The following is a 27,890-nucleotide window of genomic DNA, read 5'->3' as shown; positions in this document are numbered from 1 at the left end:
GCATATTGTTTTTTTTTTTTTTTTTAAAACCGATTTTGGTTAAATAATTTTTTTAATTCTATTGTTATCCTCTCTTGTTTTTTTTCATTACTTATTATCTATTGTTACTATTTATCTTGATATATGTTTGGTTTGTACATGTGAATTATTAAAATCTACGACTAGATAGGTGACTATTTCCATTTTATGTTCTTTTTTTTTTTTTTATTATCATTCTGGACGTGCATGGTTGCATTCATAATTGTGTATATTATTTGTAATCAATGTTACCTAAGTGTCTTTTGAAAAATCCTGCAGTAAAGCTGACGGAATCGAAATATTTTATTTTCTACTGTCGAGTATTCTTACTAACTCTTCTCATTTTTAATGTAAGTATTATAAACGATAATTTAATTATCAATTTTTTTTTTTCTTTTCGCTTTATCGCTAATTTCATTTTAAAAAACCTCTTACGTCTGTGTATGCTGTAGACGTAATCGATAACAAAATAATGCCTTACAGTCCATCAGAATTTCATCTTCAACGCTTAATGTAATTAAAAATGTCAATGCGTTTTCTCTTTGAGGTGGTTAAAGCCCTCAGGAGGGCACTTTTAAAAATCAAAGACTTACATCTCCATATTCTAAACTCCATTTTTCAAATGCTGCTAGACTTGATGGTGATACTGAACGTCGAATTCTTTTCAATGATTCCAAAAAGTCTTGCATCGTAATGTTACGAACGAGATTTAAATCCAGGGCTTTAACTTGTTCTGGATTCAATTCTAAAATCAACAGAGTACAAATTATTTTACGAAAGTTGTTTCAAGTTCAATTGTAATAAATAAAATAAAAAAAAAGTTGACATAGTTTCATTCATTTTTTTTATTTTTAGCCTCTTACTTTATTCAGCATTTATTGATCAATAATTTTTTTTTGTGAATTTTATTTTTAACACTAAAACATTCGTGTTATTTCGATCTTATATCTAGTGTGACAATATAACTTTTATGTAAAAGTCCAGTTGAAAAATAAAATAAATTACCTCTTATGGGACCAAGAGCAGCATCTTTAGCCAACCCAGTTAAATCACTTCCAGAGTAGCCTTCCGTAAGAACAGCAGTTCTCTTAAGTTCCTCCGGACTCAATGGATTATTATGCTTGGCAAGGAGCCTCTTCAAAAGTGTAATTCGTGTCTGAAGATCTGGCAAAGTTACATAAACCCTCTTAGTAAATCTCCTTAAAGCAGCTTCGTCCAGTTCTTGTGGTCGATTGGTCGCTGCCATCACTAGCACACGTTCATCATGATTGGATGGCAAACCATCAAACTCTACCAAGAATTCTGTTTTTAATCTTCTCGACGCTTCATGTTCATTATCTCTTCTTTCACTAAGCAAAGAGTCAACCTCATCAACGAATATGATTGAAGGTTGTAATTCTCGAGCGATTGCAAAAAGAGCTCTGACTAATTTCTCGCCTTCTCCAACGTATTTGGAAGTTAAACTTGCAGCAGAGATTGAAAAAAATGTCGCTTGACATTGAGTAGCTACAGCTCGAGCTAAAAGAGTTTTTCCATTTCCAGGAGGTCCGAATAATAAAAGTCCTCGGGCTGGAGTACGTAATCCTGTGAAAAGTTCAGGTCGGAGAGATGGTAATATAACCATTTCTTGCAATGCTTGTTTAGCAACTTCTTGACCTGCAATATCTTCCCATTGAACTGCAGCACTTCCTTCAAGAATCTCATCCAAAATAACTTGTGCTAGTTTGGGGTCAACTCCTTTCAACATTGGTACTTTCTTCGATGGAGTTCCACGATTGCTGTTGGATCCTCCTGGAGTTCCAGGTCTTCTGATTGGAGAACCACTTCCCGGTATTGATAACTGTCTTTTAATTGATGGAGGAGTTCCAGAAGGCTTGATTGGTGTTGTTCTGTGACAAGCAAGACTTGGGGTTGATCTTCCCATACTTCTTGGCAATGTTTGACTTTTACTCAATACTCCACCTGGTATTCTTTTGCCTGGAACTGTCAGTTTTCTTCCCGATGCTGAAAAAATTAACCAAAAAATTATTTCATCATTTTTCTTTTAAATTAAAAGATGTAATTTATTAAAGGGAAGCACATTTATTCAAGCAAGTTTTATTTAGCTAATGAGTTGATGATAAAAATAGGCACAGTACCTTCTGGTGCACGGGTGTGACTAATTTTTGGAGACTTTGGTCTTTGCGATATTTTAGATATTTGTGTTTGTGTACCGTTATTAGAACTAATGTTTGTATGGTTATAAGATTTATTGGCATCCGTTAGAGACTCATTTGTACGTAAAATATGAGTATTTTTCCTTATCCTTGGATATGTTTGAGTTTGAGAATAGTCTTCAGAGGATTTTTCACTTCCACGACACTTATTTGTAGTAATATCCAGCTTTTTCAGCGTACAAAAATTTGCTACAAAAATAAACAAAAACATTCCTTGCCATGCTCAAGTAAAAACGATGATAAAATCATAATTAACATCTTTCGATGTTTGAAGAATAATTTTTGCATTGAGTTGAATAAAAAAATAAAAATAAAATAGGAAACAAACACAATGAATATATATACAAAAAAACATGCTATTTATGAATTTATAACATTGATTTACGATGAAAACGTGCATACACGTTTTGTAAATAAACAAAGAAGGTTATGAATGCATACACATTGAAAATGTTTTAAGATGAATAAAACAGACAACTAACCCAGAAAGTCTAGCCTATCCTTGGCCATTGCTAAATTAGCTCGCATTTTCTCGTGCAATCTTTGAGCTCTTTCATAAACTTCTCCTCTACCGCCATAACATTCAACTGCAACACCTTTTTCCAGCTCTCCAATACCTTTTTTGTATAATTCAATAGCCATTTCTTTGTGTCCTAAATTGATAATCACATAAAATAATTATACACATTTATTGAACTGTATAACAAGATTAAAAAATATAATACCTTCATTTTCTTCATCAATTTTTAATGCTTTACTAATGAATTCAAAGGCTCTTCGATGATGATGTTTTTGTTTGGCAAGCAAAGGATCAGCAGGACCTGGACCTGCAGGTCTTCGTGAAACTTGAGACATGACTTGAGGATTTTCTTGATCACCAGGAACAGCTAACAAATCATTTGTCTCAGGTCTAACAATAATTTCCAATTGACACTGGCCTTTAGTAGCCTTTCTTTTTTGTATCAGGTGATTTGTCGATGCATATAAATATTTGAAAACAATAAACAGCTGATAAAGAAGGTTTCTTAATAGATTGAAGACGAGTATGAGGGGAAAAGAAACGATGTATAGATTACGTTTATGGACAGACGGTTGTGGATTATCTAGATAACTATGACGATGATGATGGTGATGATGATGATGATTTCCGTAGTTAATCGTTGTCGTTGTTCGATCACTATTCTCTAATTTTGTCACACGTAATTTTTTCGGCGATTTGGAGCCGGATTTACGTATCGAGCGCCCGCCATCACTGTAAGACATTTCCTGTCGCGCTCTTTCTTGAGTCTAGACTTTCCAATTCAATGATTGTGTTTTGATTAATATACTGATTTACGGTCGAACTTTTCAACCACTTCGACATTACCGGAATGTAGAAATTATTAATTAAATCTCTGCAGGTCTTGTTATATTTGGAGTAGTTATTTTCACCACAGTGTTTATGTTTATCTGACTTTAGTTCGCAACAACTCTCAAGCTCTACTAGCTGTTCTCGGGGTATTACCAGCTCTCTTAGTAACGATTGACTTCCTCAGCTAGATCTTTTTTGCTGTTGACAGTCGTTAGTGTGCACGCGATGCTATTGATTCTATTTATCCACAAATAACTGCACGCACTCACAAAATTCCAATGCACAACTTACTTGTATCTATCCAGTCCAATCTACCCGTGTGCGCACACCCTTCTTGCGTGATAGTCAGCACTTGGACCAATTTACTTGCAACAATATCCCCTCTCACCCTTTCATACATTACTTAAACGCAGAAGCAGACTTTTTTTTTATTTTTTGCAAACAAAAAACTTTCCTGGAATTATTTAATCACAAATGGACATCGGTAGACATCTAGATCAATTTATTTCTTCACCCTACAGCCTTTTGTGAGGTTAATGATACTATAATTAACACTTTTATGGATAAATAGAATAATGACGTAATTATTTTAGACTTATACATGTTTTTAATTTGAAAGAAATAAAAAGATTGTCTTCAATACTCTTAATTCAATGACACTTTTATGTGCTAATGAATCGTTTGTTTATAGTTCTTTGTTTCACAACAAACTGATTTTATATTTTATAATTATCAATGATTTTTTTTTGCTCTAAATAATTATCACATTATAATCATGAAATAGTTGTAAAATTTTTTCAATTAAAGTGGTAAATATTAAATAAAAATAGAAATAATATTTCGATTGTTTACGTTTGGTTATTTAAGGTTATATCTTTCAATAATTAAAAACATTATTTAAAATACCCGCGAGGAATTTTAGAAAGAAGCGCTCGTGGTGGTTAGTTTAGAAACTAAACAATTGCAGCAGATGGTAAGTGAAAAAGTCGTAAAAAATCTCTTGTTGATAACCATTACCGACAATGATAGCAAAATTCCCCCACCACCATGAAAATAATTTCGATCGAAAATTAACATTCGCCGCCATTTGTAATTTACGTTTGATCGTTGTTGAATGAGTGCTTATTTCCCCCGCTGTGACGAAATTAAAAAGATTACTTCGTGTTTTACTGATAACATAAAAGCCGCTGAAGATGTCCTCGATGAGCGGTGATGAGAATGAAGTTGTGGAAAATGAACCTGGTATGTATAATAATTGTTTAAATCATAAAATACTTTGTCGTATCAATTGTCGTCTGTGCATGTGGTCTTGGAGTAAGCTGCCGACATTTGAAACGCAGAACGCTTTATCAAGGGCCGGCGTGGAATATCGTCATCATAATGCAACTATAATAAGCGCCATTATGATTATTCTAGTTTATTAGCTTGATTACGACATAAGTCTCCACGTTTATTGTTGTCGTGGTAACGCACAAATCTTATTCTAGTCAGGAGAACGAGATCCGGTCGTGCTTTGAAAGCTCCAGTTTCAACAAAAAAGACGCCTACCAAAAAACCTGTTACTAGAGCAACAAGAACTCAAAAGAAAGCTTTAGCAGAAACTGAAATCATAGAAGTAAGTGCACTTGTCAATATGGTTAGAATCATTATGCTTTTAATGTGAATTTTTATTTCAAAACATGTAATGTATTTAGAGGTTATACTTATCACATTACCTTGGGCGTAGTCCGAAGTCTTCTTGTATTTATTCATATATTTACTAGAAAAACATTTATTCAAAACATTGGCTATTTATTCATTACAGGAATGTACTACAGTAATTGAGGAAGTCGATGAAACTGAACCTGTTCCAGAGAACGGAATGAAAGACTTGCATCAAATTGTCATTGAACCTTACGAAGAAAGTGCATCATCCTTGCCGATAGAATCTGAAGAAGTCACTGATTCACAAGATATTCAATACGAAAATATTGAACAAGAAATCCAAAGTGTTTCGGAGCTAGACTTACCCCAATCACAAATTGTAAGTTACAACAAAAATAGGAACTCTAATTTGTTAATGAGCTTAGTGCTAGAATTTAAACCTATTTATTTCATTTTAATTAAGAGATTGTTTACTGTTATAAATATATTCTAACAATTAACGTAACGTTAGTTAATGACTACTTTTTGTTTTAATTACAGGAAGAAACCGAGGATAAAATGATAACAATAGAAGAAAGTAGTTTAGAAAATATGTTAGAACCACAAGACAGTAATTTAGGTGATGAAGGAATGAATGGTGGACACTCAGATGCAAACGAAAGTCCTACGATTGAATTTGAAGATGTTATAGATAATATAGAGTCATCAAGAGCCATAATAGAAACAGAGGAGACTACAAATACAAATCAAGAAGGAGTTGTCGAAGAGTTAATGGACGTAGACGAGACCGTACAAGAAATGTTTGAATGTACTGATGTTCCGGTTGAAGAAAGTTCTCAGAATGATGTAGTAGAGGCTTTAGAAGAAGAACCAACTGAAGAAGTATTGGATCAAGAAATCCCGGAGGAAGTTGAAGCAATTGAAACTATCGAAGAAGATGCTGAAAAAACAGAACCTGATACGGAAGCTGTTTCTGAGGATGAATTCCCTACTGAGGCAGCTGCTAAGGTATTTATATTTTAACTGATGTGTTCTTAAAATATTTTCCATTATTCCTATGTTGTTATTTTCGCATATTTGACATAGTTTTAAATTTTATCAGTGTTCCCAAGAAGTCGAAGATGTTACCGATGATGAATTTTCATTTAACGAGTTTATGTTCGAGGTATTCCTGTCCATCCTTTCCTAAATCATTTGTCCTAAATTCCATGATTTAATTTTTTTTTTTTAATTGTAATTTTTGATTTCAATATTAGTATTTATTTTTAGCACGGATTAATCATTATTTATTTATTTTATCAGGAACCAGAAACAGAAGCAGTATCAGACGAAGAATTGCCAGCAACTGCTACAGCAGACCTCGGTGAAACCGAATCTGTGTCTGATGATGAATTGCCACCAGATAGCGAAAAAAAGCGACGAGCAGCAGCTAAGATATCGGGGAAAACACCGGAAACAAAAAGTAAAACAGACGTAGGAGGTAATTAGATTAAAATTTATGTGTTTAATTAATTATTTCGACAATTTATTGCGTTATAAATATTTAAATATGAGAAAAAGTTTTATTAAATTTTTTAAGTGAATATCAAACTCATATTAATCAAGTTTTTTTTTTATTAACAGCAAAAAGAAAATTAAATGCAGAAGGTGAATATGATCCAAGTTCACCAACATCTGAAACAAATGACGAAACTCCTGCAAAGAAAGCTGCTTTAGCAGTTGACACTGAAACTAATGAAAAACAAGAAACAGCTCCTGCATCACCAAAGAAAAAAACACTTCCTGAATTGGATAAATATTGGAAGGCAGTTAATGAAGATCCATCTGATTTTACTGGATGGACTTATTTATTGCAATATGTGGATCAAGAGGTAAATTATTTTTTTATAAACTTTTAATTTTAAATTATCGGATTTTCTTCAACGGGAATTAATCCTATAATTGGATAAAAATTTCTCTGAAGCCCGATATAAAAGGAAATATCTGTTGTCATTTGATTTAATACAATTAGAATGTGATAATCTATTTTCAATGTATCAACTTATAAATATTTAATAGAAAAATTCTAAATAGTAAATTGTTTAATAATAATAATGATTTAAAATTGCAGAATGATGCAGAAGCAGCCCGTGAGGCCTATAATAAGTTTTTGGAACGTTATCCATACTGCTACGGGTATTGGCGGAAATACGCCGATTATGAGAAGAAGAAAGGAGATCCCGATAACGTTCAATTGGTGAGTAAAAATGTTGATAACATTTGTTAGGGTAGTTTTTAAATGGTAATAAAATTTAATTAACGCAAAAATCTAATGAAAATAGCTCGAGTTAGGAAGACGCGTGGGCAGTGTGCACGCACGTAAATATGGTTTTCCCTTCCAACAGCCTAGCACGTCTTGTGGCACCCATACAACTTTCTTCGTTTACCGATTATTAGCTAATTATTTAATTATTCAACTAGAAAATTTAATTAAAATGCGTTACATTTACATTCCGTTATACATAAATGAGCTTAATTACGTAAGTCATAAGCATTTGTTGTCACTATTTGAAATAACTTGAGTGACAACAAATATCTGTGTGTGTTGTTAATATCTTTTTATTACTATAAGCATATGTACACGTAGCTTACTACGGAAGTATTGTAAAAACATTAAGCATTAAGTATTTTGCGTATACCATACACATTTTGTAAGTAAGATCTCGGGGGTCGGTCGGGTAAATCAGTCAGAAACTTAGGAGACGCACATGACGAGGGAGCAGAGAGAAAAGAATGGGCTGAAGAAACAGAGGCACCCTCAATATGGAACACTCCCTGACTCTTAAAGGTGAATGCACAATGCTCTGCAATCTCTCTCTTAATTATTATTACATTATTTACAGTTCGCGAAATTTATGTGAGTACATGTTACTATGATAAGTACCAATATATGCTTAACCAAATTTATAAGATATCTTATAGGTTTTATACAAATATTAAATACAAAATGTCAACTACTTTTATTTTTGATAATCATTTTCGATATTAACTTATGTCATTTATTCAACATCGATCACAGGTGTTCGACAAAGGTTTGAAAGCTATTTCACTCAGTGTTGATCTTTGGCTACATTACATCAACCACTGTAAGACTGTCTATGAGAAGGATGAAGATAAAATGCGTGAACAGTATGAGAGAGCCATTGATGCTTGTGGATTAGAATTCAGGTAAGATTTATATCATGGTAATATTGAAATTTATTTTTTAATTTATTTTTAAGGTTTCTTTTCGATATACTTTCCACTCTTTATTGGAATTTCAAGGATTAAGAACCAGGATATCAAAATAATTAGATGAATAAAATTTAATTAATCGGCAAAATCACGTAAATTTACACTTATTATAATTTGTCTATATTAAAAATAATTATTTCAAATAAATCTTTATGTAAATAAAAAATTTTATTGATTTATTTTGTTTATGTCAACATTTTCATTGAAAATAATAAACTCTATATAGTCAATAGATATTGAAATAAAGAATTAATTATTTATTGATATTATTTATTAAATAATATTACAGATCTGATCGTCTTTGGGATAATTACATCAAGTGGGAACTTGAAGGTAAAAGATTGAACCGAGTTATGGCTCTCTATGATCGTCTACTTTGCACACCGACTTTTGGATACACACCATCATCTACATATACACCAACACCTGGATGCACATCACATTTTGACGCGTTTCAAGAATTCGTACAATCCAATAGTCCAAATCGCATTCTAAGTGTTGATGACTTTCTAGCATTAAGAGCAGAAGTTAAAGCATTATTAAAATCGGAAGAAACACCAACAACTACACCATCAGATGATGTTCCACCTGGTGAGGATCTTCCACCTCATGAAGCTCCACCAACTGATGAAGAAACACGTCTCATACGAGAGAAAATCATCAGCAGTAGACGAAAAATGCACAAAGCTAATGCTAATGCTGTTACTGCAAGGTGGACCTTTGAGGAAGGAATTAAAAGACCTTACTTTCATGTTAAACCTCTTGAACGATGTCAGTTGAAAAATTGGAAGGAATATTTAGATTTTGAAATTGAACAGAAAGATGAAAAGCGTATAATCATATTATTCGAACGATGTCTTATCGCGTGTGCACTTTATGATGAATTTTGGCTCCGTTTTGTACGTTATTTAGAGACATTAAAAGGTGATAATACAGATAAAATAAGAGATGTTTATGTTCGAGCGTGTACAATTCATCATCCTAAAAAACCAAATCTTCATCTCCAGTGGGCTACTTTTGAAGAAGGAGAAGGAAACTTTGACAAAGCTGCTGAAATCCTTGAAAATATTGACAATGTTATGCCAAACATGCTACAGATTGCTTATCGTCGAATAAATCTAGAACGTCGTCGAAATGATTTAGACAAAGCATGTACCCTATATGAGCACTATATTAGTAACAGTAAAAATAAGACTATTGCAAATAACATTGCTGTTAAATATGCTCGCTTTCTATTTAAATTTAAAAATGATATTGACAAAGCAATCAAAGTTTTACTTAAAGCTGTGGATAAAGATAAGGAAAACCCTAGATTATATACACAGTTGATAGACCTAGGACTTCAGAGAAATCCAGTAGATACCAATGAAGTTGTTGGTTATATGGATATGTTCATTGATCGTGAACATGCTGATCTTGAACAAAGGGTTTTATTTGCTCAACGGAAGGTTGAATTTCTTGAAGATTTCAGTCCTGATATTAAACAAGTTCTCAAAGCTCATGAACAATTCCAGAAATGTATAAAACAAGCAAAAGAACGGAAGAAAGCGAAAAGGGAAGACACTAAAACGTAAGTTGAATTTTTTTTGTATTATTTCATTCTATTTATTTAGCAACGTAAATTTTAAAAGTATTTTTTATTATATTTTAACCAACAATCTATTTAATAATTATTAATTATTTATTTTACAGCGAAGCCTCACCTCCAAAGAAGCCAAAAACGACAGACCCATCAACAGCACCTCCACCGCCATCAACGAATACTCAATCGACTTATCAATACAGTAGTGGAGCAAGTGGGACTTACCCATCACAACAACAATTTCAAGGTGGTCAGTATGGAAATCAAAGTGGTTATCAACAGAGTTATCAACAATATCCTCCTCCATCAGATCCAAACTATGCTAATTATCAAAACTGGCAGTACAGTCAAGGTGGACCGCAAGCTTATGGACCATATAATCAGTGGGGGTCATATAATTATTATTAATTTCCCTTTTTTGATAAATAAAAAAAAAACAATAACAACTGCGCTAAGTGACACAATACCTCTGTAAATTTTAATAATTTCAACAACAAAAAAAAAGTGTATTTCATTGAATTTATTGCCTAGCAGTGATAACAAACAAATTGTGTGAAAGAATATATCACGTCATCTCATCTTTCAATCATCATTGGGATGTTTAGATTTAATTAAAAATTAGTTTCTGACGCAATTAACTTTCTATATTTCGACCTTCGTATTCAGAAGTTCGTTATTATTGTTACTGATCAGATTTTAACGAATGAAGAATTTCAAGAGAGTACATGATCATCGAAATTTAATATTTAAGATCAATAACAAACAAAAAATATCTCTTTTACATCTTATTGTATAAATATTACTTTATCATTTGATAGAGTAACCCTAATGAATATTCAGAAAGTCATTTTAACCATTATTCGTATTAAGTTACCGTCTTATAGACATTTAATTGGATAATAAATGTATTTCAAAATTAAAAAATAATTTGATTGAAATACTTGTGAAACCGAAAAATAAACTAGATCGTACATTGATATTTCATGTTTATTGATACTATTTTTTGGTGACATTAGATTATCAATATTAACATAAGTATGGAAACAATTTTGAAATCAAACTTGTTCTTTATCAATGGATTGATACATACATTTTGGTAAAAAATATAATTTTTTTCGTTAATAAAATTCAGTATCAAGTAGTAATACTCTGTTATAATAAAGAGTTATTACTTACTAATTGTAAAAAATTTTAAAGTACAAAAATAATCCTGAAACATAATCTCTACAGTTATAGCTGTACAATTTCTTGGCAGTTTAGCCCCCAGGTGTAAATCAAATTGTTTCAAATTTATTTTGTTTTAACATTTTTCATTATCTCATAATGAATATAAATTATAAATACATAGCGATTTAATAATTCTAGTTATTTTACTATTTGTATCATTATCATTAATCTATCATTTAAAAGCGTAATCTAAATTTGAAAATTTCAAAATATTATTAGTCTGTTGCTAGTAAAGTCTCTTGATAAAAATATCTGCATAATTAAGTTAGCAATGCTTTATGAAAACAAAATATCATCATCAGTGAAAAAAATATTATTTGATATTTATTTAGTGATTCTTTCAAAATCTGTCGGACGAATTTTTCTCCGAATTGTACATAATTTGTAAGGAATATAATCACCTGTAAGACATTAAGTTTTAGTTACTGTTGTATCTAATTGCACCAGAAGTATCTTTATTAGTTGCTTTTTGAATTGAAGTGATCTTTAATTCAATGCCATATGTTTTTGATAGTCTGAATCACTAGCCTCTTGATTACCTCATCTGCTAATAAGCTCAGATCTTGGTTCAAGTTAAAATTGATTGCATTGTTTTAATTGATGATTAGCAATCACATAAGCTTTATAATATTCGATTTCTATAATACATCATTTTAGTAACCATGAGTTCTTAGTACATGTAAGAACTAGGGCTATCAATACATTAAAGCTGTATAACCGTCTTGTTCTAAATATAATATTAATGATATTGTAATTTTATTTTATAAGAAGAAATAAAAATGAAATTAGCAATTGAATATTATAATTCATTAACCAATATTTTTTATTAAAGTAAATAATTAATTTAGGTTCTAAATTCTCTTCTTCTAGACTTTTATATCTCCAGTGTGTTTAGACCAATAGATGCGAAAGTAATTGTATATTTACGAGATTTTTGATGATTGGATCATTGATGTTAACTTTAACAATATATTCTTCAAATTAATAAGTCTCAATCTAAACTACATAGTTTACAGAACAGCTTATGTTTCTATTTGACAAATAAAATATTGGTTTACTTAGTACCAACTCGACAAAACGGGTCCCTTATCATCACAAATAGTATTAAGATATATATTTCTCACAAAATTCCATGAGTCAGTTATATTAACATTGCATAGTACGGTTGAACTATCATCATACCAACAATTATGTTGCAATGGTTTCGTTTCAACACAAGTGGCTTTAGTTAAATTAAAATAGATTTGATATTTGGGAACAAAAAAACCTGATATGCTTGTTGCATTGATTATTTTAACTTCATTATGGTCATGATGTGACCATAAACAATTGGTATTTGATTTTCTGCAGTAATTGATCCACTCTGCTCCAGCTCTAGATGCAAGTACTTTCATCCATTTTTCATTATCATCAATTTTATGAGAGTTTATTTCTCGTTTGAAGCGACCATCTAAATGATTGGAGTTTGGTTTACTTTTGTCATAACGACATTCTTTTGATTGGTCATCAACAATTATGTTGTTGGATTCATCTTGTTTGATAAGCATGTTACATATTTCTTGGAGGCACAGTGATTCTCCAGTACAATCAGGATCTAGTCGTACTGATACGTTTAAAATTGGAATGTTGTTGTCAGTCTGAAAATAAATTAATTATTATTGGATTTTATTTACTGATAATCAAAGCGAATAATATAAATATTTTTATAGTATCCCCGATGGATTCACGTCAACTGTTGAGTAAGAATTGCAATCAGGTAAATAGTAAACTTTCAAAAAGATAGGTTACATTACGGTCAACAGTTGCTTAAACGTTGCTAGTCAGTTAATTATCCGTTTTTTATCGCTCATTGTAACTGGTGTTTTGCCGTTGATGATGAGATGCCTCAAATCCATCAGGAATATCAATTTAATCAACAAGTATTGCGTATGAAGATTATATTAGTTCAATGAATCATTAATTTTATTTTAATGATCATAAGTTACTACTAATCTAATCTAAATGAGGGTGACAAATTATTTCTTTGAGGTTAAATTAAATTATGCTTGTGTCATCCTAGGAAATGAATGAGATGTCATTGAATAATCGATTTATTTTACTCTATTATTTTACTTTCTGAATATTTTAAAAAACATTTCATAATGAAAATATAAGAGAATTAAATTATGAACATATTCACCTTGATTTTTTTGGCTTTTAGCAGAGTTCCACTTCGATAGGTATGGTTATTTGGTGAATTATTATTCATTGACTCCAAAGCAACATTCATGAGAAAGTATCCAAAACTTTTCTTAGGATCAACAGGAGATGCTATTATTGTTCCAACAATCATCAAGCTTAGGAAAAGCGCAATTATATTGAAAAAATTGGATGCCATTTTTGGATTGATTTTACTTATGATTACTCCAAAATTACAGGTATTTGTTATTTTCGATTTAAAACTAACTGTTCAACTTATTTAGCTAAACTAAAAATGGAATGGTCGTTATATGGTATTTATACGATAGAATTTTGATGTAGAACATCAATGTTTACCATAGTAATCATTATCTTGGTTTCCTTAGAATTTTTTATTACCAAATAATGACAATAATATTGAACAACTATCATGGCCATCAAGTAATATCGATAATAATGTAATTTTGATTCTGATAACGAAGTTTACTTGAAGTCGATGACAAAATATTATAATTCATAAATTAAAATGTCATATTGGGAAGCTAATTAAATGTTTTAATTATTTATTTAATTAAGTAATTAATGCGTAAACAAGAGTTTAGGTAATGCACAGTAGTTAGTGCATTATATTATTAATTATTAATCAATATTTTTTGTTTTCATTTATAAACATCTTTTTATAATGAAAATTGTCCATTGTTCGATGGTATAAAATCTATAATTAAATTTGAATAATTTAGAATTTTCATAAATTTTATTTTATTTAAGAAAATACAAATAATAATAGAATATTACAATTTATATAAACTCAAATTTAGCATTGAAATATTAAAAATTTTTTAAATTGAACAACAAGATTGGTTCAATGTTTGGTTATGAAAAAAATCTTTTTTCTAACGCATTATAATACGTTGTTCTTTTTCACAAGTTGCATCAATGCGTCTAGAGGATGTTGTTCCTTTTCACAAGTAGCATCAATGTTTCTGATAGTAAACTTAAATTTATGTTGTTCCTCAACAATAACTGTGCATAATCTGGCAAGACTATCATCTTGTATTGAACATGAAGTTCTAATTTCTACAGTAACACAGGTAGGTTCAACTAGAGTAAAGTAAATGACGTATTTAATTTTATCAGAAAGATCTTCTTTTGTTGCATTGACCATGGTAGTGATGAATGGTTTATCGGATGTCTTGTATTCATCAAGTTTGTTTCTACCTTCATTCACGAACTTTTGAATTTTTTGATCATTAACATCAATTTCAGTAGGTCCTTTTTTTTCTTCGTAATCATAACACTCTTTTGATTGCTCATAAACAGTAAAATCAGAGGAAGATACATTTTCTTTGACAAGCATGTGACATTTTAGTCGTGAACACATGTCACAATCAGGTACCAGTAGGACTGATACGTTGTACATTAAAGAATCATCTTTAACCTAAAAATGAATTAATTGTTAATAGATTAATATTTGTTACATAAAGATTATGGTAATTTATTTTCATAATAATGAAAAATAAAATATAAAATGATGGTAATATTTACCGAAACTTGCTCAACGTTTAACAAGGTTCCACACAGAAAACTATGATTACTGTGTTGATTATTCATTGAATCCAAAACAATATTTAGGAGTAAGTTTTCAACATTTTTCTTAGAATGATCGACAGGAGATGCTATTATTGTTCCAACAATCATCAAGCTTAGGAATAGCACAGTTATATTGAAAAATTTGTATGCCATTTTGGGATTGATTTCACTGATGATTACTCCAAAATACAAATATCGGTTGTTTTCAATTTAAAACTGACTGGTCAACTTATTCAGTCGAATTGAAAATAACATGTTCGTTACAAAGTATTTATACGATTAGATTTTTATGTGAAACAGATTTATCAGTCATGATAATCGCTATCTTTGTTTAGCTAGAAGTTTATGTTGCTGTCTAACACCAATGACAAATAATAAAAAAAGGTTGCATAATCGTATTGTTAAGATAATGATGATGATGTTGAAAAAACTTATGCCAGCTACAAAAATATTTTGATGGTTTTGATAATTTTATAGAAAATATCGAATTCTATCATGAATTAATTAATTTATCCTATAAAGGTCTTTCCGCACCAGGTAATGTTTTTTAAAAAATTCCACTAAAAATATATTTAACAATACTACGCATTTAGTATTAAAACGTGCCACTGAAAAATAATCTTCAAATAACTCATAATTTGTCTGTTTAATATTCCTATGAATCATGTTCTTATAATAATGTTAAATCGTGTAGTTCTTCACAATACTTTTACTCTGTTTAAATAATAAAATTTTTCCACTTTATCCTTAGTCATCAGTTAACAATAATTTGTCTCAAATTAAATCTTTTAATGACAGTTGCTTTGTGGCACTTTATTTGAGACTATTATGAATAATAATAATTTGTATTTAAACATCATTAATTTAACACGCTTCTGAATGTCTATCCCAACGCCCGATTAATTTTAATTCGTATTTCGAAATCCTATTTACATATAAAGCCTTGTAAATAATTTTTTTTATTAATTTAAAACATTTTTTTTAACCACTAATCACTTTTTTCTGAAGTTTAATATTAATGAGGTTATGAATTATTGATAATAAAAAGTCGGATGTATTGTTGAAAGTATTTAATGAAAAACATTTTGCAGTAAAATTTATAATTAATGAAAAAATTATTGATAAATAATTTGAAGATATAAAAAAAGAGTTAATTTAATTTCTGTAACTATTTTTGTTCGAGCAAGAAAATAAAAATTATCCTAGTTTCATCTCACTTTATATTTATACCTATCATCAACTTACAATCAGTTAGTATATCACTTAATAAAAAATGGTTTAAATGGATTATATATAACAATATTGCCATAATATTTTATTGATTATGTAATAAAATCTCATTTAAAAAATATTATTATTTAATCGCTGATAATAAAAACGTAAAATGGATTAACTATTTATATTTCAATTCATTTTTCTTGGATTTCTCTTAAAATTAACTGTTATAAAAATATAATCAACTATGAAGAGCTTATAATTTTCATTCATTTTTGATAATTAATCATTATATCCACAAGTGGATTTAACAACACTTAGTTCTTAAGCAACAATAGCACTTGAAACATCAGTATTAACACCACAAGTACTGTCACCTCTATACACTCGATAGTATCCCTGCTCACCCCAATGTGTACCCCAACTGTTTTTAATGATCCAGTAAGGAATGGTTTTTTTGAAAATTGGATATTCTGTATCAAAAAAAAATGATTTCATTAAAAACTAATTACTAGAAACAATTTTTGTTTTATTAAAACGTTGAAGTTTCTGATACTTACTGTGTACTCCATATCCAACAATAAGAACTCCATGATCAAGATTATCCTTATTACAAAGGAATGACCAAGGATGTGAGATTCCTCCCATGTAAAATTGCATAGCATTAGCATTGATTCCAATAGCCATTGGACCATTTTTAACAAGCCATTGAGCCATTTTAGTTTCATTGGATGAGATATTTACTGCAGAAACGACATTCACAACAACTCTGCCTTTTTTGAAGTGACACGTTTCATCTTCACCATCATAAGGATAATCTTCTTCCAATTCAAGCCCACCTATTTCTTCAAGAGCTCTGTATGCATTCTCCTGAAGTCCTCCACCACATCCGTCATCAAGTTTATCACAATCCACTAACTCTTGCTCGGATAGAGATAACAATTTTCCATGCTTGATAGCATATTGTCCTTCAACATTTCCAGTTACTGAAAAAGCCCAACATGATCCGCATGATCCTTGATTTTTCACAGGAGTTACGACATTTTTACTTCTCCAATCAAACTCCACAGGCAATTCTATGTCAGGAATATCAGCTTCTGGGAAAGGTATTTGATTTTCTGATCTCAATTGAGGTTTTAAACCTGTGAATTTACGGAATTCTTCTTGGGTCAAATCAGCGAAAATTGTAGCTCCGTATGTTGCAGTTCCTTGTTCATGTTTTTGGAAATTTTTAGCAGTAATCATATTCTGCTTAAAGATCTCAAAACGATAATTTCTTTCCTCATCTGAACCGTATGATTTATTAAATCTTTTCTGGAATTTAGTAAAAGCTCGTTCATCTTCAATTTCCTTGGCTGTTTTCAACATTTTTGTTGTGTATCCTTGACCTTTAAGGCCTCGTTTCCTTCGGTTGTCATCACATTTCACTGTAATTTCCCGTAAATTTAACCAAGGTCGAGACCAAACTTCAATAACGCATAACTTGGTTGGACTATTATCAGCCAACAAACAATTACTAGAATACTGTCCCTTTGGACAATTACTTTCACCTATTTTGACAGTTATTTTATACAACATCCCAGCAACAACTTGTTGTGTTGCTTTAACAACTTCTGCAACAACAGGTTCTTTAGTACCTTGATATCCAGATGAATATTTTTCCATTCCTTCCTTCACATATAATTGCACATCAGGATTATCAATAGGAATCTCAGTAGTTCCTCCAACGAATGCTTCTCTCTTGAACCTTTTTCCACGTTTATCAAAGCACTGAGTCTCAATGACTTTCGCTGTATCAAGAGGATTACTGTTTTCAATATTAATTTGAATCTTGCAAATCTTCAAAGAGTCAGTAGATCGATGAAGACAATTTTTAACATTTTTTTGTCTCTCTGAACAGTTCGTAGATGCTGATAAAACTGTGATGTGATAAATAATCCCATTATTCTCTTCTACTTTTTCTGAATCTAAAACTTTAGCAATAACTCGTTTGTTATCATCTTGATCAATGTCATCTAGATAATTCATAGCTTTTTGTGCTAATTTCATGACAAACTTATTCTCTGATCTCAAAGATCTTTTTCTGCGAGCAACCTGGATCAAAGGATCTTGAGATCCATCAGACAGATTAGATTCTATTCTTTCTGGACGAATAACATCTTCAACAACTTCAGGGCCATTGAAGATTGGTTCTGATGGTTTCGTCGGTTTAATAGGAATATCAAAATCAGTCAAAAATTCATCAAACTCTTTCATTTTATCAGAAAATTTATTAGGCTTTTTTGGTATTTCCTCTTTTTTTAAAGTTATTTCTTTAAATGGTGCTTCTGTTACCTCTGGCTCAATTTCCTTATCTTGATAACCAGTTTGTACTTTAGTAACAGGAACTTCAAGAAGTTCATCAACGATGCTTTTATATGTATTAATTTGTCCTTCTTGAGCCAATTGATCGTGAGCTGTTGATTTTATTTCCTCTTCCTGGGTTTCTCCTTTATCATTATCAAGAACTAGTGATTCTCCCACTAACTCCGGTCGATTAAAATCATTCACTTGATTTAATTGATCACTAGACTCAGTACAGTTATTTTTTACCATCTCACGACTGTCAGGAAGCCAAGGACGCTCATCAAACACAGTTAAACACAACATTAGAGGTTTATTAGACTGGAACGTACATTCAGATCGTGGAATTGGACTTGTTTTGAAACAATCAGTTTCTCCAATCATCATTAACAACTCATATCGAACGACATCCAGACCTGGAGGAATAGCACGAGTGACTCGAACAATTCTATCAATTCTATACTTGAAGACATTATTCTGTATATCATCTAGACTTTTTAGCACGACTTCACCAAAGGTTTCTAGACCTGGGATGTTAGGATTTAGCTCATATGGACATCCGGGACAGTAATTTGTTGATCTTATAGCTATAAAAGGTTTATCATTCTTAGATGTAACACGTTGAACTTCATGATCAAGTTTTACACTGTCGTTTATTATTTGTTTTTCCAAATCTTTTATCATCTCTTGCTCCTGACGATCTGAAGTATGTTCTTGTGATATTTCATTACTATCTTGATTTGTCTGGGGTGTAAAATCACTGCATTGTGTTGATTGATTATCAACAATTAAATTGTTGACAACATCTTGGAGAATATTCATTTCACATATTTCTTGGGAACATGATCCTTCTGGGCAATCTGGATCTAGAATCACGGATACCTTCCAGATAGCATAGTCTCGTTGGTACTAAAAAAATATAAATATTTAGCAATAATATATTACGTTAAGTTGATTTTTAAAATTTTTGTTTAATAAGAATTTCAACTTGTTGAAATAGTTGTATCAATGCCAATTTCTACAGAATGATAAAGGTTCTTTCTGATAACCTTTAAACATTTCTGTCACTTCTAATCAGTTAAATATTTTTTGACCCTATTAATTTTACTTTAAAAAATTAAACTATCTTATTTTATAGTCAATAAGTGATTAATAATAAATAAAGTAGTACAAAAAATAGTCTACTATTCAATTATTGAATTATTTTTAGATGATTCAAGCAGTTTATAAACAATGAAAGAAGGATAATTTGGTTTGTATGCAGACATAAATAAATTCACTGCGTAAAAAGAGTAATTATTTTTACAAGTACAAAGTAATTTGAAAATAATTAGAGATGTTACATGAAAATATAATGATAGTTGTATGATTCTATATTTTATTTTTACAAGGTAATTATTAAAATTATATTAGTGAATAAATATTTACCGTCGGCTGTGCAAATACCAACTTTCCATTTTTATACGAATGTTTTGTTGACGAATGAGCATTTAAAAATGTCAAAGCCTTATGAACAAGTAAATCCGAAAAATTTTGTGGTGATAAATTGGCTGGGATTGTCGCCAATGCTCCAACAAATGTTAAACAAAATAATAACACTAATAGCCTTGAATATTTTGATGGCATCATTTTATCTGCCATCTTTGTCACTTTTCTTTATAACTTTCCACTTGTGAGTAATAGTTCTCGTTGGTCTTTCTGGTACAACACTGCGCGATTAACTGATCACGGCGCAGTTAAGTCATGAATAAGTATTTCAAGTCAAGACTTAGCACAGTCAGCGCAATATGTACATATGCAGCGAAGAATAATTTAATTTATACTGTCAGCTAATTGACTGTTCGATGAAACAAGGCCTTTGTAAAGGAATGTTTACTTACAAATAAAGTTTATTTTTTCTGATTATGCATTCACTATTTTGCAACGGTATTTTAACAAATAAATAAACAAAAACACATTGAAAAAGAAAATATGCGAGGACTCACACAGGAATTTTAAAGGAAGTTGAGAACACTTATTTACACCCTCAGTAATGTGGAAGCAAGAATGTTAGAAAAAAATTTTTTATGGTTATACAACCAACTTAAATATCAAATGCCGGATATTTTTAATTCTTTAATGAATATTAATGAGTTCGTTGAATGATATTAACTTTCTATAAATTGATGAATAAATAAATTAAATGTAATTTTATTTGTAGAATTGTTGTTTTCCTAAGGTACATGTATTAATCACGTCGGCAAATATAAATGTCTTGTTCAAATCATTATTCATTCTCGCTAAACATTGCAATGGATATAAATCCTTCGTCACGTCCGCAATGTGAAGAGTAATAACAATAACTTCAAGAACAAGTACAATTGAATAATGTTGGCAATTAACAAGAATTTCAGAGTTTTGAAAATTATAAATTAAAGCCACTAATTCGGGAAAGATTCTGAAGAGGGCGCAAAAGAGTAATGAGCGCCACCTTTGAGCAACTTTGCAAAACACGAAGTCAAAAAATAGTTCGACATTGGAACAATGGTGGCGCTTTTGAGCGTCTTTGCTTGTTCTTGACTGCAGTTCGAATCCGTCCATCCCGGTTTCCCCCTCTCGCGATTTCCCGCAATCTCTGTCATCACGAGGATCCAAGCACCGTCAAGAAATTTCCCTGGTCCCCAGGATGGCTGCTATGATGCTGTCCAATTGTTCACGAGTTGCACCTCGTGCTTTGACACGTTTAACAGCTTTTCCAAGAATTAAGGTAAGAATGATATTTTACTAATCACCTGGTTATGTTACTTTTACATTTATTTTTGGAGTGAACGTCACTTGCTTTAACTTTTTTTTTATCCTGATGGACTATCCCACACTTCGTTTGTTGAATGAACAATTGTCATTCTACTAAATCAGAATAATGTGTCAAGATGTCCTTGAAGTCTTTTTGCTAACCTAAAGCTTTTAGATTACATAATCTAAGAGATATACCTTTTCAGAGCATTCACCCTGTCATTAATATTAAATACATAAAACATAATGATCCACGTAACCGGCACAATGAATGTGAAGACATGAATTATTATCTTTGGGTTATCTTACACATTTTTCCACGTGATATACTTTTTTATTGGGCAAGAGTTATTTTTATTTTCAACTCAGCTATTTAGATTATGTTTTATGATTTCGAAATATTTTTTATTTTCTCTCTAATGTAGTAATTTGGATTTATTTTAAGAATAAGCGCTTTTAAAAAAATCAGTTAATTGTTAATAATTTTCTCTTCATTGCAGCTTGCGAGGTCATTGCATCTTGAAGGTATGTCAATATTTCTCCAGTGCATTTTCAATTTATCACGGTGATAAGTTTATCATGTTTACATTCTAGGGCGTGTTCTTAGGCTACAAGCAAGATGTTCAACAAAAAATTTATCGTGCTTGTAAGTAGACTTTGTATTATGTTCAATTTTTCATTTATTACTTAATCTTAATTACTAACTATAAGAATATAAATTGATTTTATTCTGAATTCAGGTTGTCCATAGAAAATCCTGTACATTGTTGGGTTCTTCATCCAAGAAATATTCATTCAACACAAATATTATGTAAGTGTGAAAAGTAATTTAAATATTCGTGAATGGCATAAAAAATTTGAATGTTTGATTAAACAAATAAATTTATTGACTTGAAGGTGAGATTAAAGACGTCATGGTGCCACCATTTGCAGAAAGTGTAAGTGAAGGAGATGTCAGGTGGGAAAAAAAAGTTGGAGACCAAGTTAAGGAGGATGATGTTTTGTGTGAGATCGAAACAGATAAGGTTAGTATATTAAAAGAAATCATAAATAAATTATATAAGTGACTCTTTCTAAACATAAATATCACTTTTTTACAGACCTCGGTACCCGTACCATCCCCTGGACCAGGAGTGATAAAAGAATTATTTGTAAAAGACGGAGACACCGTGAAAGCTGGTCAAAAATTGTGTTCTATAGATATTGGAGCTACTGGTGGAGCTGCTCCTGCAGCAGCTGAAGCTCCAAAAGCTGCAGCACCACCTCCACCACCCAAACCTGCGGAAACACCTAAGCCAGCAGCAGTTACTCCACCACCACCGCCACCAACAGCAGCTGCTCCTCTACCTCCTCCACCGCCTGCCGCAAGACCTCCTCCTCCACAAACACCAGCTGCATCCATGCCAGTAGCTGCTATCAAACATGCTCAATCTTTGGAAGGTGCAAAGGTCCAACTTCCTCCTGTTGATTATTCCCGGGAAATTATTGGAACCAGAACCGAACAAAGAGTTAAGATGAACCGTATGCGCCTTCGTATCGCTGAACGTCTTAAGGATGCTCAAAACACTAATGCAATGCTCACAACATTTAATGAAATTGATATGAGTAAAATAATTGAATTCCGTAAAGATAATCAGGAAGCTTTCACCAAGAAATATGGTCTCAAACTAGGATTCATGAGCCCATTCATAGCTGCAAGTGCTTATGCACTCAAAGATCAACCAGTGGTCAATGCAGTTATTGATGGTACTGATATAGTCTATCGTGATTACGTTGACATTAGTGTCGCTGTTGCAACACCTAAAGGTCTTGTGGTACCTGTACTTCGTAGTGTAGAAAATAAGAACTTTGCAGAGATTGAAATTGCCATGGCGGCTATTAGTGATAAAGCTAGAAAAGGAAAGATCTCGGTTGAAGATATGGACGGTGGTACTTTTACTATTAGTAATGGTGGAGTATTTGGATCACTTATGGGTACTCCAATTATAAATCCACCACAAAGTGCTATTTTGGGAATGCATGGTGTCTTTGACAGACCCATTGCAGTTAAGGGCCAGGTGAGATATAAATGAATAATTAAATTCATAATCATTTTAGATGCATTGTGAAATTATTTTAAATTTGTTCTTTTATTTAGGTGGTAATACGCCCGATGATGTACGTGGCATTGACTTATGATCATAGACTTATTGATGGACGTGAAGCAGTCATGTTCTTAAGAAAAATCAAAGAAGCAGTGGAAGACCCACGAATTATTTTAGCTGGTCTTTAAGTTCATTTATCATCACGTCACATCGAGAACACTTCTCACCTTCTTGAAAGAATATGAAAAATCATTAATTTGAATCTCCGTTGGAAGAAATTTTATTATAACATGAATCACAGTACATATCTTGTTGACCAAAACAGTCTAAAAGTTAAACTTCAACAGGATATATTTAACTGTACATTGTCATATAATTTTTAATTCTCATAAGATTTTATTTCATTTTCTGTTTCATGTAATCATTCAAATGTTCATATCCTTTGTTGATTTTATAAAAATTTTTAATGCCATTTTACAAGTGGGCGAGTCGTGGTGACTCGGTGTAAAAAAAAAAATAACTAGGAGTGATTTGATGGATACCAAATGTAAATAATGTAAGAATAATGATTGTTGCGCGATAAAACTACGCAAATGTAATGGAAGATAACTAGAAAAAATCTGATGATTATTTTAAAGTTTTTTTTAGAACAATTACACATTGTTAGGCCGACGAAAAAAATGGCAAGAGTAAAATGTGTTCAATTTTGACCAATTTTTCGTGTAGTTTAACACCATGTTAAAATTTGGATTACATAATTAATATTTATTATTAAAAATACGAAACTTAAATAAACTTCAAATGAAATAAAAACAAAAGTTACTCATCTCGTCTACAAACAAAATACCGAAATTAAAATAATTTAAAAATGTTAGTTTAAATAATTATTAGTATTTATTTTACTCTTACAATTCTTAATTATTTATAAAGAGTTTTAAATGCGCAAATTGTAGATGAGTATTATTAATTATTAACATTAATGTATCAACCTGAAAGTAAAATAAAATTCCCATCACTAACATAATTTTTGAATTAAAAAATTTTTCGCGCTTTAGAATTCTTTTTTATCATCGCATCAAGAATCTTTCTGTCGGTAACTAATTTAAGAATTTTGTGTATCCAAAAAATATGGCGTCATTAATGACATCATAAAGTTCCTACGTTAGATGTGATTTTACGTGTGCTGTAGAATACAATTATTTTTCACCCATATTATAATTTCGATGACATCATTACACTACGTACTGCTATAGTCAGACACGATAGCACTTCGCAACTACGCGTCAAACTCAAGAATTCCACCTTGCTCCATTTCATCATATTTTAGTTTACAATTTTTTTATTGTATTCTAATTACGAAGTGCAATATTATGTACATATTTTTAGTGAAAAAGAATGTGAGTCAGTTATATAAAGTTAGAAGATGCTCATTAGATTTAATTTTCTCATAACATTTGCCTAAAATAACTATGCTTATTTGTAAATAATTATAACAATTGTAAATTTTTTTGATCGACTTCTGCAATGTTGAAAACGAGGATGAAAGAATTATGAATTAATTTATGATTTTTTAGCTAATGTATATAAAATTTTTACATGATTAATTTTTAAACAAACGAATCTTGTCAAGACTTGCAATAAGTTAATAAGGCTATGAAAGAATTTTAAAATTATTTATATATATTTTATTGTTAGCATTATTTAACAAATATAAAATGGATAAAATAACGACTTGTCAAATTGTAAATACATTCGATGAAAGCACATTATTTTTATGTGTTAAATGGAGCAAGGATGAAGTAAAATTAATTATTTTGAGAAATGGAGATGTTCCACTAATTGGTTTGGTGAGTACTTATAATTTATAATTTTTATATTATATATGAATTTAGGTTATTATTGCTAACTTTCTAGTTTGAAATTATTTAGTTAAATCTCATTAATAAAAGTAAATATTGATGTATATTTATATTAACATATGTTTTATTTATTATTCATAGACATCGATTGCAGACCTAGCTAAGAAAGCTGAGAATTTTAAAAAAACTGAAGAAGAATTCATCAAGGAGATTCAAGTACAATTATTAGGTCAAGATGAAGAAGTAAAATTCACTCTAAAAGATTCAATATTCACTTGGAAGAAAAAAATATGGATCCATGGCCAAGTGAAATGTGAAACGATTGATGATACTCTTAAATTTGCAAATGAAATAATAGAAATATTGATTTATAATTTAGAAATAACGAAAAGTTTTCGAAAGCTCAAAGAAGAACATGATACCTTGAAGCAAGTCAATAAAGAAATAGAGGCAACAATGCAAATCTTAACTGATGATAAAAAAACAATTGAAGAAAATATGTTGAAACAATGTCTTCCTTTGTTGAATTCAAAAAAAAGGAGGATTCGCGAGCTTGAAGAAGAAAATAGTATATTAAGAAGTAGAAAACATGATATTTTTAATCAATCGACTGACGAAAGTGATGGAGACAATGTCCAGAGTGAAGACTTTAGTCAAAAGAAGAAAGTATTGAAAAAAAAATTATATATTGAAGCAAGCAGCTCAAATGAGTCGAAGATTATTGAAAATAAAAGAGCCAAGAAGCAAGAGACGAAGCTTGATAAAAATGAACCACGTAATTTTTCAATGTTCGAAAATATTGTAAGAGCTATTGAGAATGAGTGCTCTTCATCGGTTGATCATAATATCTAGATCATTGATCGTATTTCATACGTAATGAGATATTTTTATAATTAATATGGGATTCAGCAATCTATGATATCGATATGTATTTACTTATATATCAAGGAATTTTATAAAGTGATAAAATTATGTATTTACAATGCATGAGTCTTGATAACCAAAGGAATAAAAAATCATCTAGAAATTTTCGTCAAGATTTTTAAAAATAGATATCATTGTAATTTTGAACTTCCCACACAGGAAGTTAATTATTTTAAAAACGTACTTATTTTTAATTTATTTATAAATACAATCATGTAACGATTTATATTGTAGTTGTTTAAACTATAAAAAGACTTTATGTTTTCCATCATGAAAACATCAACCATAGTCATAAACCGGTGAAAGGATTAAAAATATTTATATGTATAAATATTTTATTAATGTTTTTTGTATTTTAATATATTTATTACTTAAATTTTTCGTCCTTAATTCATCGAATGGAAGCTAAATAATAAAGGAATAAAATGTGCTTAGCCATTAAAACTGATTACTACATTTTTATCTGAATATTATCAGTTGATTTGAAATTCCTATGTTCCTTTGAAAGTCACAATTTTAAAATATATTAGGATTTTTAAATGATAAAACTTCCAGGAGTTGTATATCCAAAGGAAATCACTTTTATTTTTTTTCTACTTCAAACTCATCTTGCAAATGTCGATAAAGTAGTTTTCCTTCATATTCAACATTCATATGTGCTTCGTTTTTATCACCAATGACGTATCAAATGCAAAAAAAATGCTTGCTAAAAAAAATGAGTCGTTTTCTGTACTGGTATTTGATGTAAACGTATTCATTTAATTATCTTTATTCATCCACACATGTTAAAGTTTTGATAAAAATTATTTCTACGAAAAAAAAAAATTGTATTGCGAATTTTAAGATCAATTATTTAAAAAAAAAAAACCGTTAAACATAAGAATGGTTCATAAGTAAATATTGAATTGATTTATTTTCTTTATTAAAAAATTGAGTGGAGTATCAAACAAAGGAATTGGAGCATTCATTGCTCCAATCCACAATAAATTTACTACAAATAATTATTCATAACCAAATTAATTATAGGCTTAAAAATAAATAATAAATTTTTATATATTTTTAAGAATAAGTATTAGATATTGATGAAAGTAGTATCAAAAAGCGGAAACTCTTACCCCATTGACATCAATTATCGCCAACGGTGGTGGAGTTACCAATTTTTGACGCTTTACATTCTTTTGCAAGCTGCATGACCTATTAAATACCATTCTTAATATTAAAATTATTTATAAATATTTTATTTAAAAGGAATTAATTTCAGTCTTGAAATGATGAAGAAAATCTTCAGGATGAGTCCTTACACTTGAGACACCGTGTAGAATCATGGAACGTGCAAAAAAGAACGCCAATCGTACGACCTTGACCGGAGTCTGTGTAGCAGCCAGATAAGGTTGTCCACCGAGCCTTAAGGATTCTTTGTACGTATGTTGAAAAAATTCATATAAATACTTACACATTTATTAGCGTTAAATAAATATTTTCTATCCTTGTGAACTACACAGAAAAAAAAGTAATTTAAATAGAAAATTACTTCGTAAGAATAATTATTGTTAATTTGATGTCATATTACAGTAATTATTGTTAAAATAATCAGTCAAGAAATTTTTCTATGGA

The 27,890-nt window shown here is 30.5% G+C and overlaps 7 protein-coding genes across 9 annotated transcripts; 3 read left to right on the top strand and 4 right to left on the bottom strand.

Moving 5' to 3' along the window:
• Positions 1–61: 61 nt before the first annotated feature.
• spas (spastin) lies at positions 62–4,238 on the bottom strand. Of its 2 annotated transcripts, XM_035084182.1 has the most exons (5): positions 2,960–4,236; positions 2,717–2,887; positions 2,157–2,423; positions 1,024–2,022; positions 62–763 (listed from the first exon to the last, which is right to left on the bottom strand). In XM_035084182.1, exons 1-5 carry the CDS (start codon positions 3,495–3,497, stop codon positions 600–602), a joined length of 2,139 nt encoding a protein of 712 aa, XP_034940073.1. In that variant the 5' UTR covers positions 3,498–4,236; the 3' UTR covers positions 62–599. The 2 variants fall into 2 exon arrangements, with proteins under 2 accessions (XP_034940073.1, XP_034940074.1); XM_035084183.1 differs by lacking the exon at positions 2,157–2,423 and having other exon boundaries at positions 2,960–4,238.
• A 423-nt stretch (positions 4,239–4,661) lies between these two features.
• Positions 4,662–12,108, top strand: Prp39 (pre-mRNA processing factor 39). The gene is made up of 10 exons (XM_035084075.1): positions 4,662–4,827; positions 5,073–5,200; positions 5,390–5,608; positions 5,770–6,237; positions 6,532–6,709; positions 6,853–7,100; positions 7,340–7,465; positions 8,288–8,436; positions 8,792–10,072; positions 10,195–12,108. Exons 1-10 carry the CDS (start codon positions 4,779–4,781, stop codon positions 10,490–10,492), a joined length of 3,144 nt encoding a protein of 1,047 aa, XP_034939966.1. The 5' UTR covers positions 4,662–4,778; the 3' UTR covers positions 10,493–12,108.
• A 102-nt stretch (positions 12,109–12,210) lies between these two features.
• LOC118067393 (uncharacterized) lies at positions 12,211–13,713 on the bottom strand. Of its 2 annotated transcripts, none has more exons than XR_004690377.1 (2): positions 13,100–13,228; positions 12,211–12,948 (listed from the first exon to the last, which is right to left on the bottom strand). XR_004690377.1 is itself a non-coding variant. In XM_035084076.1 (2 exons), exons 1-2 carry the CDS (start codon positions 13,686–13,688, stop codon positions 12,370–12,372), a joined length of 777 nt encoding a protein of 258 aa, XP_034939967.1. In that variant the 5' UTR covers positions 13,689–13,713; the 3' UTR covers positions 12,211–12,369. The 2 variants fall into 2 exon arrangements, 1 of the variants encoding a protein (XP_034939967.1); XM_035084076.1 differs by lacking the exon at positions 13,100–13,228 and adding an exon at positions 13,491–13,713.
• A 572-nt stretch (positions 13,714–14,285) lies between these two features.
• On the bottom strand, positions 14,286–16,012 carry LOC118067440 (uncharacterized). Its single transcript, XM_035084154.1, has 2 exons — positions 15,035–16,012; positions 14,286–14,927 (listed from the first exon to the last, which is right to left on the bottom strand). Exons 1-2 carry the CDS (start codon positions 15,230–15,232, stop codon positions 14,391–14,393), a joined length of 735 nt encoding a protein of 244 aa, XP_034940045.1. The 5' UTR covers positions 15,233–16,012; the 3' UTR covers positions 14,286–14,390.
• A 554-nt stretch (positions 16,013–16,566) lies between these two features.
• On the bottom strand, positions 16,567–21,029 carry LOC118067454 (uncharacterized). The gene is made up of 3 exons (XM_035084180.1): positions 20,066–21,029; positions 16,855–19,546; positions 16,567–16,767 (listed from the first exon to the last, which is right to left on the bottom strand). The coding sequence occupies exons 1-3, from the start codon at positions 20,276–20,278 to the stop codon at positions 16,619–16,621; spliced, it is 3,054 nt and encodes a 1,017-aa protein (XP_034940071.1). The 5' UTR covers positions 20,279–21,029; the 3' UTR covers positions 16,567–16,618.
• Positions 21,030–21,190: 161 nt separating this feature from the next.
• Positions 21,191–24,311, top strand: LOC118067455 (dihydrolipoyllysine-residue succinyltransferase component of 2-oxoglutarate dehydrogenase complex, mitochondrial-like). Its single transcript, XM_035084181.1, has 7 exons — positions 21,191–21,383; positions 21,910–21,934; positions 22,004–22,055; positions 22,150–22,220; positions 22,307–22,434; positions 22,510–23,466; positions 23,547–24,311. Exons 1-7 carry the CDS (start codon positions 21,303–21,305, stop codon positions 23,679–23,681), a joined length of 1,449 nt encoding a protein of 482 aa, XP_034940072.1. The 5' UTR covers positions 21,191–21,302; the 3' UTR covers positions 23,682–24,311.
• A 335-nt stretch (positions 24,312–24,646) lies between these two features.
• LOC118067444 (uncharacterized) lies at positions 24,647–26,705 on the top strand. Its single transcript, XM_035084159.1, has 2 exons — positions 24,647–25,340; positions 25,494–26,705. Exons 1-2 carry the CDS (start codon positions 25,209–25,211, stop codon positions 26,202–26,204), a joined length of 843 nt encoding a protein of 280 aa, XP_034940050.1. The 5' UTR covers positions 24,647–25,208; the 3' UTR covers positions 26,205–26,705.
• Positions 26,706–27,890: the final 1,185 nt, after the last annotated feature.

Source organism: Chelonus insularis, unplaced genomic scaffold (assembly GCF_013357705.1).
Source record: "Chelonus insularis isolate UGA/USDA-ARS -01 unplaced genomic scaffold, ASM1335770v1 contig_383_pilon, whole genome shotgun sequence".
In the NCBI taxonomy this organism is placed as follows: Eukaryota; Metazoa; Arthropoda; class Insecta; order Hymenoptera; family Braconidae; genus Chelonus; species Chelonus insularis.
This window is presented reverse-complemented; position numbering and strand designations above follow the sequence as displayed.